This window comes from Grammomys surdaster, unplaced genomic scaffold, assembly GCF_004785775.1.
Source record: "Grammomys surdaster isolate TR1022 unplaced genomic scaffold, NIH_TR_1.0 273, whole genome shotgun sequence".
Taxonomy (NCBI): domain Eukaryota; kingdom Metazoa; phylum Chordata; class Mammalia; order Rodentia; family Muridae; genus Grammomys; species Grammomys surdaster.
Window position 1 is genome coordinate 4,368,641 of NW_021604714.1, and position 13,707 is coordinate 4,382,347.

Below are 13,707 nucleotides of genomic sequence, written 5' to 3' on the forward strand. Positions count from 1 at the left end.
TGAGCCCCGAGTTTGGATAAAGATATCCTGTTTAGGGCCGAGTGCTCCAAAGCCTCTCACTCTGCCATTATCCAGTTGTGAGTCTTCTCTGATGAGGGCTGAGTGGTGTTCTTCTCTATGGATATAGCAGTATGTTGTTAAGAGTTGTTTGACTGTGCTGGGCGGCGGTGGTGGCGGCGGATGCCTTTAATCCCAGCACTTGGGAGGCAGAGGCAGGAGGATTTCTGAGTTTGAGGCCAGCCTGGTCTACAGAGTGAGTTCCAGGACAGCCAGACTACACAGAGAAACCCTGTCTCGAAAAACCTGAAAAAAAAAAAAAAGAAAGCTGCCTGCACCTCTGCCACAACCCAGCAATCACAGGAACATTACATACCTTCTCCCTAGCTCTGGAAAAGATTAGAACAGCAAGTGCAGTTTCCACAAGTTACCTATAGCTTTTGCACCATTATAAAATCGAAAAACTGTATGTTTAACACTCCCAAGTTGAGGACTGTCATATTTGTTGTTATTTGATTGGTCGGTTGATTTTGAGATCTGGTCTTCCGATATTATATAACACTGCCTAGCCTCAAATATAAAGCACGACAGTCCTTTAGCCTCTCAAGTGTTGTGTTCATCATACAGCGTTTCCCACCGCTTCAGTTCTGGGTTTTCTTGATAAAGGGGTTTATAGTATAGCTCCTGGTGTTTGCAGTTCACAAGTCTCTTGGAGGAGCCTTTGATTGTGCCACTGTACTCAGTTTCTGCTATGTTATTTCTGTTGTCCTAAGACTTATAATTAGTTTCTCCTTTACTTTCTTCTTTGACCTCTTGGTTGTTCAGGAGTATATTGGTCTAAATACCACCCCCCCATACACACACACTCCCCCCAAGGCAGAGTATCCCTTTGTAACTGCGACTGGCGTAAGATGTTATGTAGACTAGGCTAGCTTGGTACTCAGAGATCTACTTCTGCCTCCAGAGTGCTAGGATTAAAACCAATAACATTTGTTTTTTTTTTTTTTTTTTTAAATTTTTATTTATTTATATATGTAAGTATTCTGTAGCTGTCTTCAGATACCCACAAGAGGGCATCAGATCTCATTACAGATGGTTGTGAGCCACCATGTGGTTGCTGGGATTTGAACTCATGACCTCTGGAGGAGCAGTCAGTGCTCTTAACCACTGAGCCATCTCACCAGCCCAACATTTGTTGTTTTTATCAAGGTTGTCTCCTGTAAATGATTTCTAGTTTCATACTGTTTGTGGTTAAAAACAACACTTGGATAAGATTTTTGTCTTGTTGAATTTTTTAAGCCTTATTTTGTGGCTTAACAAAAGAGTGTTCTATGTGTATTAGATGTTAGGACTATTTAGTCGAAGTTACAGTTCCATCCAGTCAGTTCAGTATTTGCTTGTGAGTTTTCTGTCTGATTGATCTGTCTGTTGTTAAAGGGAAGGGATCCAGTCCCTTACCGCTTTTGGAGTATCTTTTCTCATGTATGACTCTTACTTAATACTTGCTTGCTTTATATTTACGTGGTTTGGTGTTAGGTGAATGTTTTGTGGTAATTGATATTTTATCATTAGATAATGACAATTTGGTCTTATAACAGGGTTTGATTTGAATTTTTTAAATCTAATGTAAGTATAGCCACAGATATGCGTTTTATTGGCTTATTGGCAGTCTCTGACAATCTTTGACTTATTTATACCCCTGGCACAGTAGATAAAATTTGTGTTAAGACTTCGTTCATGCAGAAGAGAGTTTTATTTATTTTGAAGTGTAGTTTGAATTTGCCTTTTTTCCTTGAAGTTGAGTATCTTTGATATAATTTAAAAAGCTAATGGTTTTTCTTGGTGAAGTTCTTGTTTTTAGTCCAGTTTTGATATGAATTTCTGAGTTTTCTCCTAGGAATTGCCCTTTTAAGAATTGAAATGGGTTTGGTGGTGCCCCCAGTACTCAAGAGATGAAGTCAGAATACTGTGAGTCCAAGGTCATCCTAAGCAATATAGTGAGACTCTGCCTCATTAATGAGTGAATGAATTAGGAAAGTTTTTTTTTTTCCTGAGGTGTGAATAACTTTTTTCCCATCAGTCTTTTCACTTCGATTTATCTTTGTTTTGTTCTAGTAATCTGAATTTTCTTAATGGATAAACGATCTTCTTTTTCTTTCCTGAGTTTATGACTTAAGTATCACTGTCTTCCAGAATCCTACCGAATGTGTTTGAAAACCTAAATAAACAGCTTGTGTTCACATGCTATCTTTCTCATAAATTTAACCTTTAATCACAATCCTTATTTCTTCTGTTTCTTTCAAACTTCATTTTTGTATTTCAGTAGTTGGAGCACAAAAATGTATATTTTAATATTAGTGTGTAATATTTTATATTAGATATTCATATTACAGATTAGAATTTCATGCCTTTGGTTTCTTTCTTTTTCTTTCTTTTCTTTTTTTTTTTTTTTTTTTTGTTGTTGTTGTTGGTTTGGTTTTGTGAGACAGGGTTTCTCTGTGTAGCCCTGGCCGTCCTGGAACTCACTCTGTAGACCAGGCTGGCCTCGAACTCAGAAATCCACCTGCCTCTGCCTCCCAAGCACTGGGATTAAAGGCATGCGCCACCACCGCCCAGCTGCCTTTGGTCCAATTTAAGTGCTCTTAATTTGTTAATTGGAAAACCAAAAAGCCTTATTCATTTCTGTATTCTGTTTTCTTTTGCTGTTTTTTTTTTCCAGAATTGTTTTAGTGAGATAATTGACTTATTTGGAGAGCCTCTGTTATTGGTAACAGATTTCTTTTTTTTTCCTTGTAATTAAGATTTTTAGGACTATTTGTGTAAGCTAATGACTCTTAGTTTTTTTGATTTTTAGAGAAGGGTCATGTTTTCTTTTGTGTGAGTATTTCTGTAATGATTTTTATTAAAACATATGCAAAGTCATACAAAGAGTTAGAAATTGGTGTAATAAACTTCAGTGTACTAGGGCACCAGCTTGAAGAATTATCAACTTGCTGGGCATGGTTGTGCATACTTGCAGTCTTAGCACGTGGGAGGCAGAGGAAGGAAGATTGCTGTAGGCTTAAACTGATCTGATCGACATAGTAAAGTCAGGTATACAGGTCTGGAAAATAGGTCATCAACTCAAGGTACTTTAAGGTAAGTACTTAGTGTATCAGTAGAGTTGTATAGATTCCTGTATGTTATCTAGCACTAGCCTCCAACTTTAAAAGAAGCAAGATCTTAATCCAGATATAGTTTGAAATGCTTTGCATGCAGGAATGTCAGTTTTCATGATGCAGTCAGTTTCTTTATTGAGTAGCATGATTTACTATAGTCTCTGGTTGATGGAGGTTTTTGTTTTGTTTTGTTTTGTTTTTTTGTTTTTTTTTTGGTTTTTCGAGACATCGTTTCTCTGTGTAGCCCTGGCTGTCCTGGAACTCACTCTGTGGACCAGGCTGGCCTCGAACTCAGAAATCCGCCGGCCTCTGCCTCCCAAGTGCTGGGGTTATTATTATTATCATTATTTTTGTAGCATTCTTATTAATCTTATAAAGTTAATTTTAGATACCATGTTAAAAACTTGTGTACTGGTAAAACACTAGCAAACATTGCATATATTTTTATTTTTGTGTGTATGGGTGTTTGTCCTGAATGTTTATGTGTATCTTTTGTGCATTCAGGTGCCTTTGGAGGCCAGACAGGGCATCAGATTCCCTGGAATTGAGTTACAGGAGTTTGCAAGCCAATGTGTGCATGCTGGGAACTGAACCCAAATCACCTGTAAGAATAGCAAATGCTCTTAACCACTGGGCCATCTCTGCAGCCCTAACACTTGGGTATCTTAAAGAAACTTTGGTTGTCACTGGCTGGCTACTTTTGATTTAAAGCAAGCATATTTTGACCATATGAGGGGGTTTATAACTGTTGGTGCTAAAATGGAGACCCATAAACTAAGACCCACCATTTATAGGAGTCTACTACATTTTACTTCTCTATTCAGAATAATTAACCTATTTTCTATTTTGAACTCTGAGCCTGCAGTGATGGTGGTATATGCTGTAGTCTTAGTACCTGGGAGGCAGAGGTAGGAGGCACTAGGTTCAGGCTGCTCTTGGCTGCAGTAGTAATATTCTGCTTCAAAAAACTAACAAAGAAAAAGAAATCTGTTAATAAATTATCAGTTCAGATTATTTCATTATGAATACTACACTGTAGTATAATATGCTAAAATTAGTCTAAATTATAATTATACTGCTGAAATCCCAATAGCCCAGTTTATTTTTAAGTGATTTCTTTTTCAGTGTTGGATTTAAATAGAGTACAGTCTTTTGAGATCATCTTGATAAGCCCCAGATTTCTCCAAGATGTTCAAGTCATGTGTTATGCCTTATCATAATAATTATCATGATGAGAACTGTATATGGAACATATTTTTTTTTCAGAACAACTGGTTGTATTTTATATTTTAGCATCTCCATATTTTTTGATAGAAAATGAGAATTGATCTCAATCCTCATTTCAAGCTGGAAACTAGAATGTAATGTTTCTCTTCCTGACTCTGTTCTGTAGAGCAGGTTGTTGCCCTGGATGCCCAGAGTATCGTAGCTGTTTCCTGTGGAGAAGCTCACACGTTAGCACTTAACGACAAGGGCCAGGTGTACGCCTGGGGTCTCGACTCGGACGGACAGCTTGGCCTACAAGGATCAGAGGAATGTATCAGAGTACCCAGGTAACAGAGGTGACCACAAAGAGGTCCTTAATCTTTTATAGTAAATTTGTTTGTCTAAATCATTTTGTTTACCATGAGCATGTATTATTGCCTAATTATTTCTCCCCTTTGAATCTTTCAAGAAGTTACTAAGTTGGTTCTTGTTAATAATTTGGGTTGAAGTATTTGGTTGACTAAGTATCAGTTATATTTATATAACTGATATTTACTCCGTAATGGATAGAGTTTCTGTTCATAAAGAAAAGTAGAAATTGTTTTCTTCTAGAATGGGATAGACTAATTTCAGCTGCTGGTTCTACTCTGTCAAATGTCCCAGCTATTAAAATATCTATTAAATGCCAATTGGTTGCTGGGCATGGTAGCACATGCCTTTAATCACTGTACTCAGGAGGCAGAGGCAGATAGGTGGCTCTCTGTCAGTTCCAGGCCAGCCTGGGCTACATAGTAAGCTCTAGGACAGCCAGAACTATGTAGAGAGACCCAATCTCAAACAAACAAACAAACAAACAGATAAATACCTATTAGTTGCATGTTTCTCTGACTTTTTAAAATAGTCTTATTGGTTTTGTTTATTAATTAAATGTAGAAGTGCATTAAAGTGGAAGCTCTCAGCTCTGGACTGTAGGTGTGTACCACCATGCCCAGCTCTTGTGTTAGATCTTAGAAGGAAATCATTTAGCTTTTAGCCACTATAATGTTAACTACTTTTGCTTTTGTTGCTGTTTTTTAAGATTTTATTTTTTTTATGTGTATGTTCTTTGCCTGCATGTATATATGTATATGATTATGTATATACCATATGTATATGTGTATACCACATGATTGCCTGGAGCCCAGAAAAGAAGAGGATATCAGATCCTGTGGAACTAGTGCAGTGGTTCTCAGCTTTCCTAATGTTGCCACTCATTAATACAATTTCTCAGGTTGTGGTGACCTACCCCAGTCATAAAATTATTTTTACTGCTTCATAACTGATTTTGCTTCTGTTATGAATTGCGGTGTAAATATCGGCTATGCAGCCTCTGTGAAAGGGTTGTTTGACCAATCCCTAAGGGTTTAGAACCCTGCAGGTTGTGGACCACTGAGCTAGAGCAACAGATGGTCGTGAGCTGACATGAGGGTGCTGGGAACCAAATAGAGGTCCTTCTGCAAGAGCAGCAGCAAGCACTCTTAACCACCGAATCATCTCTCCAGCTACTTGGTTGAGGTTTTTCTTATGTAAAAGGTGTTTATTGTGTTGAGATATGTCCCCCTCACCCCGCCCTCATTTTGTTTTTTCAAGACAAGGTTTCTCTGTGTAACCCTGACTGTCCTAGACCAGGTTGGCCTCAAACTCTCAGAGATCTAGTATTGGTTTTAACCTGAAGTTTTGATATTTAGCCTTGACTAGAAAAAAAGCACGCCTTGAAAAGTCAGCAGACAACTGGCCAGTGAGCACATCAGTAGCGTACAAGATCCACTTGTTCCACAGAGGGAACTGAGTCTGCTCTCTTTTCTTTTCTAGAAATATTAAAAGTCTTTCAGATATCCAGATAGTACAGGTTGCGTGTGGTTACTATCATTCGCTTGCACTTTCTAAAGGTAAGCACTTGGGCTTTTGTAACTAAAAATTACTGCTTAGTACTTTGAACAAAAAGCCTCTGGATTTTCTTTTATAAGGTTTGTCCTGATTCATTTGTGTGTGTTTTAAATCAGCTGTTAGTGTCTATACTTACAGAACTGCTGGTACAGTTACTGAGCTCACGGTGTCTGTAAATCAGTTTCAGGGTCATCCTTACAGTGTTAAATTCTCAGCTCATGAACATGGTACGTCTCCATGTACTTCTCCCTTTATGTTTCTCTTACTAGTCTTTTCTTTTTTCCTTTGGTTTATTCAACACACCGGGTCTACTGTGAATAAGACATTAAGTTTAACTGCATAAAAACTGATAAATTAAGTCCATTTTCCATCTGGAGCTGATTTTTCTCTTGCATTTTATAGCTTTAGGTAGTATAATCACATACGCACTTTCTGAGCAGTTAGTGTGAACTGTGCACACCTGAGTGTGTAATGTGCAGTGAGTGAGAAGCTGTGCACCACTGGCCCCCATAGCATCACACGAAGAACAGGATAGTTATGTATGGTGAAAGGGTCTAGAGAGGAAAAGCCTACAGTTTATAGAACATTTAGTGGAATGAGATTTAGTCTGGGATATCCAAGAATGAAGGCTAGACGTGAGCTGAAGAAAAAGGTAGGTGGTCAGGGTGGTGAGACCAGCGGGCTGTGTGCAGAGGGAGGCTAGTGTGGCTGGGGTATAGTGAGCAGGGAAAGTGTGAACACACCCACAGGCCTTCGTAAGGAGGTGAGCCTAAGAGCATCGAGAAAGTGTGCAGCTTGTTCCTTTTTGGTTGGCTTTGTTTTTGAGGCACGGTTTTAACTCTGTAGCCCAGGCAATCCTTGAATGAGAAGTAATCTTTTTTTTTTTTTTAATTTTAACATTGTTGTTGTTTGTTTTTCTAGACAGTTTTCTCTGTGTAGCCCTAGCTGTCCTGGACTCAGTCTATACACCAGACAGACCCTGAACTCAGATCCACCTGCCTTTGCCTAAGCATTAGTCTCAAGCACTGCGACTAAAGTCGCACACCCCACTGCCCAGCTAAGAGAGTCTGTTTCAGCCTTCAGAGTTGTAGGTGTTTGCCATGCACCTGCCTGCAACTTGCTTGTTATGCAAATACATACATGCTTGAAGAAAAGTCAGGGACCTCATATTTTAAGGGCTAGACGAAAGTTTACTCTAAATTTACTTAGTTGTTTGTGTATAGGTTTGGATCCAAATGTCATCCTTGGGAGTTATCCTCTGGAACCATCTGTATCTTTTTTGTTTTGTTTTTGAGACAATTTGTCACTGTCCTGGAGCTCACCAAATGAGTGCTGACTCGCCAGTGAGCCTAGAGACACCACTGGCTCCTCCTCTGCAGTGCTAGAGCCTGCCGGAGCCTCCGGAGCCTGCCGCTAGTCCTGCTCTACCCGGCCCTGTTCTGGGGACCTGCTGAACTTGTTCTCACTGTACAGCTGAGCTGTTGCCCCACCATAGAAGCTTACTTTTAAATGTGTAGTATTTTGTGGAATGGTCTTTTAAATTTGCTAGTCTAAATAGATTTTTGCAGTTATTTTAATAAAAAACATCTGAAGTTGCTGACAGATGAATCAGAACTAACAAGTAGTAGAGACAGTGATGAAAGGAACCAGGAACGATGCTGAAATAGATCTCTTTACCAGAAGGAAAAAAAAGCCAAAACCCTGTTACTTAGTAATCCTTGGTAGATTTAGACTTGATGGTGTCTGAGAAGGAACATGACATCCTGGGTATATGACTTCTGCTGGTGAAGGCCAACACTGGGATGAGAGCTGTGGGGATTGGAAAGAGTGTAGTGAGTTCGAAGTGGCTTTGGAACATCCATGTATAGGTGTCAGATAAGCAAGGCGTTTCTTACGTTAGGTGTTGATAACTGGAGCCTTGAGATTTGAAGACTCCCTCTTAGGGAAAGGTTAGAGGCGAGGCATGTTAAAGAGAGTCCTTTGTTGTAGGCATAAGGAATGGAAATGGGCGTATTCCTAGTTTATATAACTGCTTACTAGTATATTGCTGAAACTCAGCAGCGTGCTGATAGGACACGGTCTTCTAGGTAGTAGTATGTTTTCATATAAACAAACAAACTTCTTCCTTCAATAAATTTGTATTTTCATCTAATGAGAGAATGCCTCAAAAAAGTAAGTTGATCTTCAAATGATATTGTATATGTGTAAAATAATTTTATAATTTTTGTCTTACAGCAAGTGAAGTTTTCTGTTGGGGACAGAATAAATATGGCCAGCTGGGTCTAGGCATTGATTGTCAAAAGCAGACGTCACCACAGCTGATTAAGTCTTTGCTTGGAATACCATTCATGCAAGTTGCAGCAGGAGGAGCCCATAGTTTTGTACTCACCCTTTCCGGAGCTATCTTTGGATGGGGACGTAACAAATTTGGTCAGCTAGGTCTTAATGATGAAAATGGTAGGTTCTCTTCATAGTTAAGTGTACTTTAAAAGATCTACAAGATTTATCTTCTGAGATAAATGAGTGACTCTTAGAGCATTAGAGAAATGTAAACCCAAATATTGTCAGGACTAATAGAGGTGGAGCTAAGGGTGTTAATTTAAAATTTTCATGTGTTTTGGGAGGATCCTGGGAAGCCTAAAAATTAGCATGTAATAAATTGGAAAGTCTGTGGAGACCTGGAGATACAGCTCAGTGGAGAAGCTCATGCCTAGTATGCACAAGGCCCTGGGTTTAATCCCCAGCACCTTCTCCCCACAAAAAAGTAGAAAAATAATCTTTAGATCACTTGTACTGCGATTATATTTAGGTACATGGTAGACTACTTGCCTACCACACAGGGGGCTATGGGTTTAATCCCCAGTACTGAAAGAAAAGAAAGGTTATGCTGCTTACACTTTCATCACTGGATGTCATTGAGAGACAGTTTATAAACACTGACTTAAGTTGGTAACCAGTGTTGCTCCTGTACTGGCCACCATTAATGGGAAGAAGCTATACAGTTAATTAGTGAAGAAGCTATATACATAGCTTCCTGGAAGAACATTTGTGCAATAGCTTAGCCTCGTGCTGAAAAATTTTTGCTCTGGTAAAGTAACATGACATATTCAGTTAATAGTATTGTTTCAAGTTGAATTTATATGATCTGGGTTATTAGATTATGTTTTGGCCAAGCTTCTTTTTACACTGATTGTCTTGAAAAACAAGTTACATTCTTTTATCTGACATTTCATACTGGCCAGTTTTTTGAGTGCTAATATTTGGCACGTAAGTCATAGTTTGTGAAGGTCAGCATACTTGTAATGCCTGAGATGGCCAAGGTGTGTTTTCACCTAATGATAACCGATAATGATAAGTAAATAATTCTCTCCTAGAATTAGATACTGGCTTTTATTCTGCATAAATAATTTGCTTATGCAGTACTATTATTGTTTTGCCACAAAATGTATTAAGTAGGACAGGCTATTGAGTAGAATCTTTGAGCATGGCCATTACAGAATAAGTAGTTATACACACGTAGAGAATCTGAAAACACAAGTCCTGTATTCTTGAACCCCGTGTACATTGCCCCTAGGGTAACTTAATGCTCATCTTTGAGTCTTTACCTTATCATAAGGCCGGGAAACCCAGTTTTATAGGCTTTTTTCTTAGGAAGTCTTTAATTGATAGTAAAAAAAAATTAGTATACATCTACTGAGTTTGGAAATCTATAAAGGAAACACATTTTAGAAGAATTTTAGTTAAAAATATCATTAACGTCTTTTATTGGAATTTTCAGATAGGTATGTTCCTAATTTACTAAAGTCTCTAAGATCTCAGAAAATAGTTTATATTTGTTGCGGAGAAGACCATACTGCTGCATTAACCAAGGTATTGTATTTAAACAACTTTTTATTATTCACAGTAATTTTTTCATAATTAGTGAATGCTTTTGTACTATTTCCATTAAACTTGAGCAATGTTTGTGTTTCAGAAATAGTTTATATTAAAAATGGCCTAAATTATTCTTGAAAATAACTTGCCTTAATGTTCAGTTTTGCTTAGGGTTGTGAACTGTGCATTTGATCAGCTGTCACATTCAGTTGCAGCAGTGCTTAAATGTAGTCCAGACTCACCTCAGACTGTCAACATTACCCTTCTGTGCTTCAGGAATGCTGGGGCTGCCGTCACTCAGGACCGTGCCTAGCACTTTCTGGAGGGGTGTTGTCTGTGGTATTGATAATAGCAATTACAACTCAGGATCTTGTGTATACTAGGTCACCTCTCTACCACTGGGCCACATCTCCAGCCCCTGTGTGAGTTATTGTTGCTCAGGCTGACCTCTGGTTTTTAATCCTGTTAGACTCCTGAGTAGATGGGATTATTAAATGTTTTCTATGAGATGACTTCATTTTGGTTCATCAGGCTTGCAGTACTGGGTGTCAGTCCCATTGGGTTTATTCATACTTCCATTTGGTTTATAAATATTTTATAACATGTAAAGAAGCAGCTGAATTCTCGTTACCTAATAGTAGTTGGTAGAGTGCTTGTCTAATATATGGAGGTCCTGGATTCTATCCCAAATACAGCACATAAACTGAAGTCGGAAAATGATGCCTGTGTTTATGGGCGTGTAGTCCCCTCACCGCCCATTGTCGTTATTTAGTCTTATATAGTCAGTACAAGAGATTAACTTTTCTTCTCCTTCCCCTTCCCCCTCCCCTCTCTCTTCTCTTCCTCTTCCTCCTTCCTCCTCCTCCTTCCTCCTCCTCCTCTCTTCTCTCTTCTCTCTTCTCTCTCCTCTTCCTCTTTCTCCTTCCTCCTCCTCCTTCCTCCTTCTCTTCCTCTTCCTCCTCCTCTTCCTCCTCTTCTCCCCTCCCCTCCTTCCTCTGTTTTCTCTGCTTTTTCCTCCTCCTCCTCGCCCCCCAACCTCGTGAAACAGAGCCCCATTGTGTAGCCCTGGCTGGGCTTAGAACTTAGTACATTATCCAGTGTTAGAGATGGAAGCCAAAGCTCCATGTGTGTTGTCCATGCTCTGTACCAGCTAAGCTATATCCTGTCTTCTGCTTTGTACTTGATATGGAAAGTTTTTTTTTTTTTTTTTTTTTTTTTTTTTTTTTTGGTTTTTTCGAGACAGGGTTTCTCTGTGGAGCCCTGGCTGTCCTGGAACTCACTCTGTAGACCAGGCTGGCCTCGAACTCAGAAATCCACCTGCCTCTGCCTCCCAAGTGCTGGGATTAAAGGCGTGCGCCACCACCGCCCGGCGATATGGAAAGTTTTTAAACTGGGTTCTTATTCTATAATATATTTAAACAAATATACTGTTAGATATTGAAACCAGGGTGTAAAATTACACATAACTGTAGAACTAAAGAAAGTGTCAAGTTGAAAAATACTATAGTTGTGTTAGGTTATCACATCTCTTTTTTTTTTTTTTTTTTTTTTTTTAAATGGCCTCAGCCATATGGTGGTGGTGCATGTCTTTAATCCCTGCACATGGAGGCTGAGGCAGGTGGATCTCTGAGTTCAGGACCAGCCTAGTTGACAGGGCTATACAGAGAAACTCTGTCTTTAAAAAAAAAAAAAAACAACCAACAAACCCAACAAAACAAAACAAAAAACCCTATAGCCTCATGAGTTTCAGTCATAAAAATTTAAAGACTTGTCCTTTATAGCAAGTCTGTGTGTGTACATATCTGTGCACTCCACTTTTGCATGCACTTTTCATGGGCGCTTTTTATCTGTGCTTACTTTGTTTTTGACATGCTCTCCCTGTATAGCATGGGCTGGCTTTGAGCTCATTCTCTTTCTGCCCCAGCCTCCCAGCGGGAGGACATCACTCTGTGTATGCAGAGCATTTGTCTGTCTTCAAGGCACAGCTAGCTTGCTGACTACAGAGAGCAGCTTTTCTTTAAGCTTTTGTGAAATGTTAGATCTTTCCTTTGAATTACAAAAGAAAGAAAGGGAAGGAAAGAAGGATATGATATTCCAAAGCAATGCAATTAAGTATTTCCTGGCTCTTTGGTTGGTTGGTGTAGTAGTGGTTATTTTCTTTGGTAAGTGAGGTGTCTCATGTGTCCTGGCTCCTCAAACTGTTGGGCAGTCTTTTTTTTTTTTTTTTTTATCCTCTTCTTCTCAAGTGCTGAGGTTTCAGGTGTGCACCACCATGCCTAGTAGCAATTACTTCTTTAATGAACACTTAAATATTTTATCATAATGAGAACATTATTGAGTTCTTAAAAACTCTGTCAAAGCCTGTCTGGTGGTTCAGGCCTGTACAGTTAAAACTTACCTGAGATGCTGAAGCAGGAGGACCTTAAAGTTCAAGGCCTTTCTCAACTGAGAACAAGTTCAGGGCCAGCTTTGACATTTATTTAAAAATCCTATTTTAAAATAAAAGGTAGAGGCTGGTGAGATGACTCAGCAGATAAAGGTGCTTTCCAAGTGTTCCTGGCAGCTTGAATTGACTCACCAGAACTCAGGTCAAGGTGAAAGGAGAGAACCAGACTCCACTGAGTTGTCCTCTAACTAAGTACATGTGTTTACACATGTGCAGCATGCACATCCACATTAATAATGCATCTTTAAAATATTCTGCCAGTGGCGCACGCCTTTAATCCCAGCACTCAGGAGGCTGAGGCAGGCAGATCTCTGAGTTTGAGGCCAGCCTGGTCTACAGAGTGAGTTCCAGGACAGCCAGTGTTACGTTGAGAGACCTGTCTTGGAAACAGAACAAAAGTTCTAAGTAGAGGAAGGTATGCGGATGTAGCCTGCGTGCGCTTGCCTGATGTGCACTGAGCTGTAGGTGTATTCCTTGTTATTGCACACTAAATTATCTTGCTTTTAAGACATTTTTACCTTTAGTCAGCTGTCACCTAATTTCAAAGACAGGAAAGAAAACATTAAGTCTGTATTAAAAGTGAACTCATTGTAAGTGCTACTTTATTTTCTGTTGTTGAGCTTTTCATAAGTTGTTTTGTTTGCTGTTGTTTTCCAGGAAGGTGGAGTGTTTACCTTTGGCGCTGGGGGGTATGGCCAGCTGGGTCACAATTCTACCAGTCATGAAATAAACCCCAGGAAAGTTTTTGAACTTATGGGAAGCATTGTTACTCAGGTTGCTTGTGGAAGGTAAGCTATGGTAAAGGGGAGGATGCTGGTCTCTAGACTGCTTATTGAACTGGTAAGGATGATGACACACTTGTAATTCTTGCATTTGGCAGGCTACAGTAGGGAGAATCTGTTTTTTAACAAACCACCTATCCCCTACCCTAAGAAAAAAAAAATCACATTTTTTTAAAGGATTGTATAATAAATTGTCTTAGGGTTGTAGTATCCTGTGGTGAAATAGTTCTGAATGTCTGATTACCTACTGAGCAGCTGTCTACTGGTAATTCTGTTTCACTGTCTTAGAGACTATGTCATTTTTCATTGTAATGGCATC

The 13,707-nt window shown here is 39.2% G+C and overlaps 1 protein-coding gene across 7 annotated transcripts in view; it reads left to right on the forward strand.

The window, feature by feature from the left end:
- Herc4 (HECT and RLD domain containing E3 ubiquitin protein ligase 4) overlaps positions 1-13,707 on the forward strand; it is a 68,544-nt gene that overhangs the window by 12,969 nt on the left and 41,868 nt on the right. For 5 of the 7 annotated variants that reach the window (XM_028776782.1, XM_028776785.1, XM_028776786.1 and 2 more), the window contains 5 exons: positions 4,549-4,708; positions 6,213-6,289; positions 8,523-8,744; positions 10,066-10,157; positions 13,264-13,394. In XM_028776782.1, the coding sequence (XP_028632615.1) occupies positions 4,549-4,708; positions 6,213-6,289; positions 8,523-8,744; positions 10,066-10,157; positions 13,264-13,394 (682 nt within the window). Of the gene's footprint in view, positions 1-4,548; positions 4,709-6,212; positions 6,290-8,522; positions 8,745-10,065; positions 10,158-13,263; positions 13,395-13,707 lie in introns of those variants that run through there. The other 2 variants (XM_028776787.1, XM_028776788.1) reach the window with 1 other exon arrangement.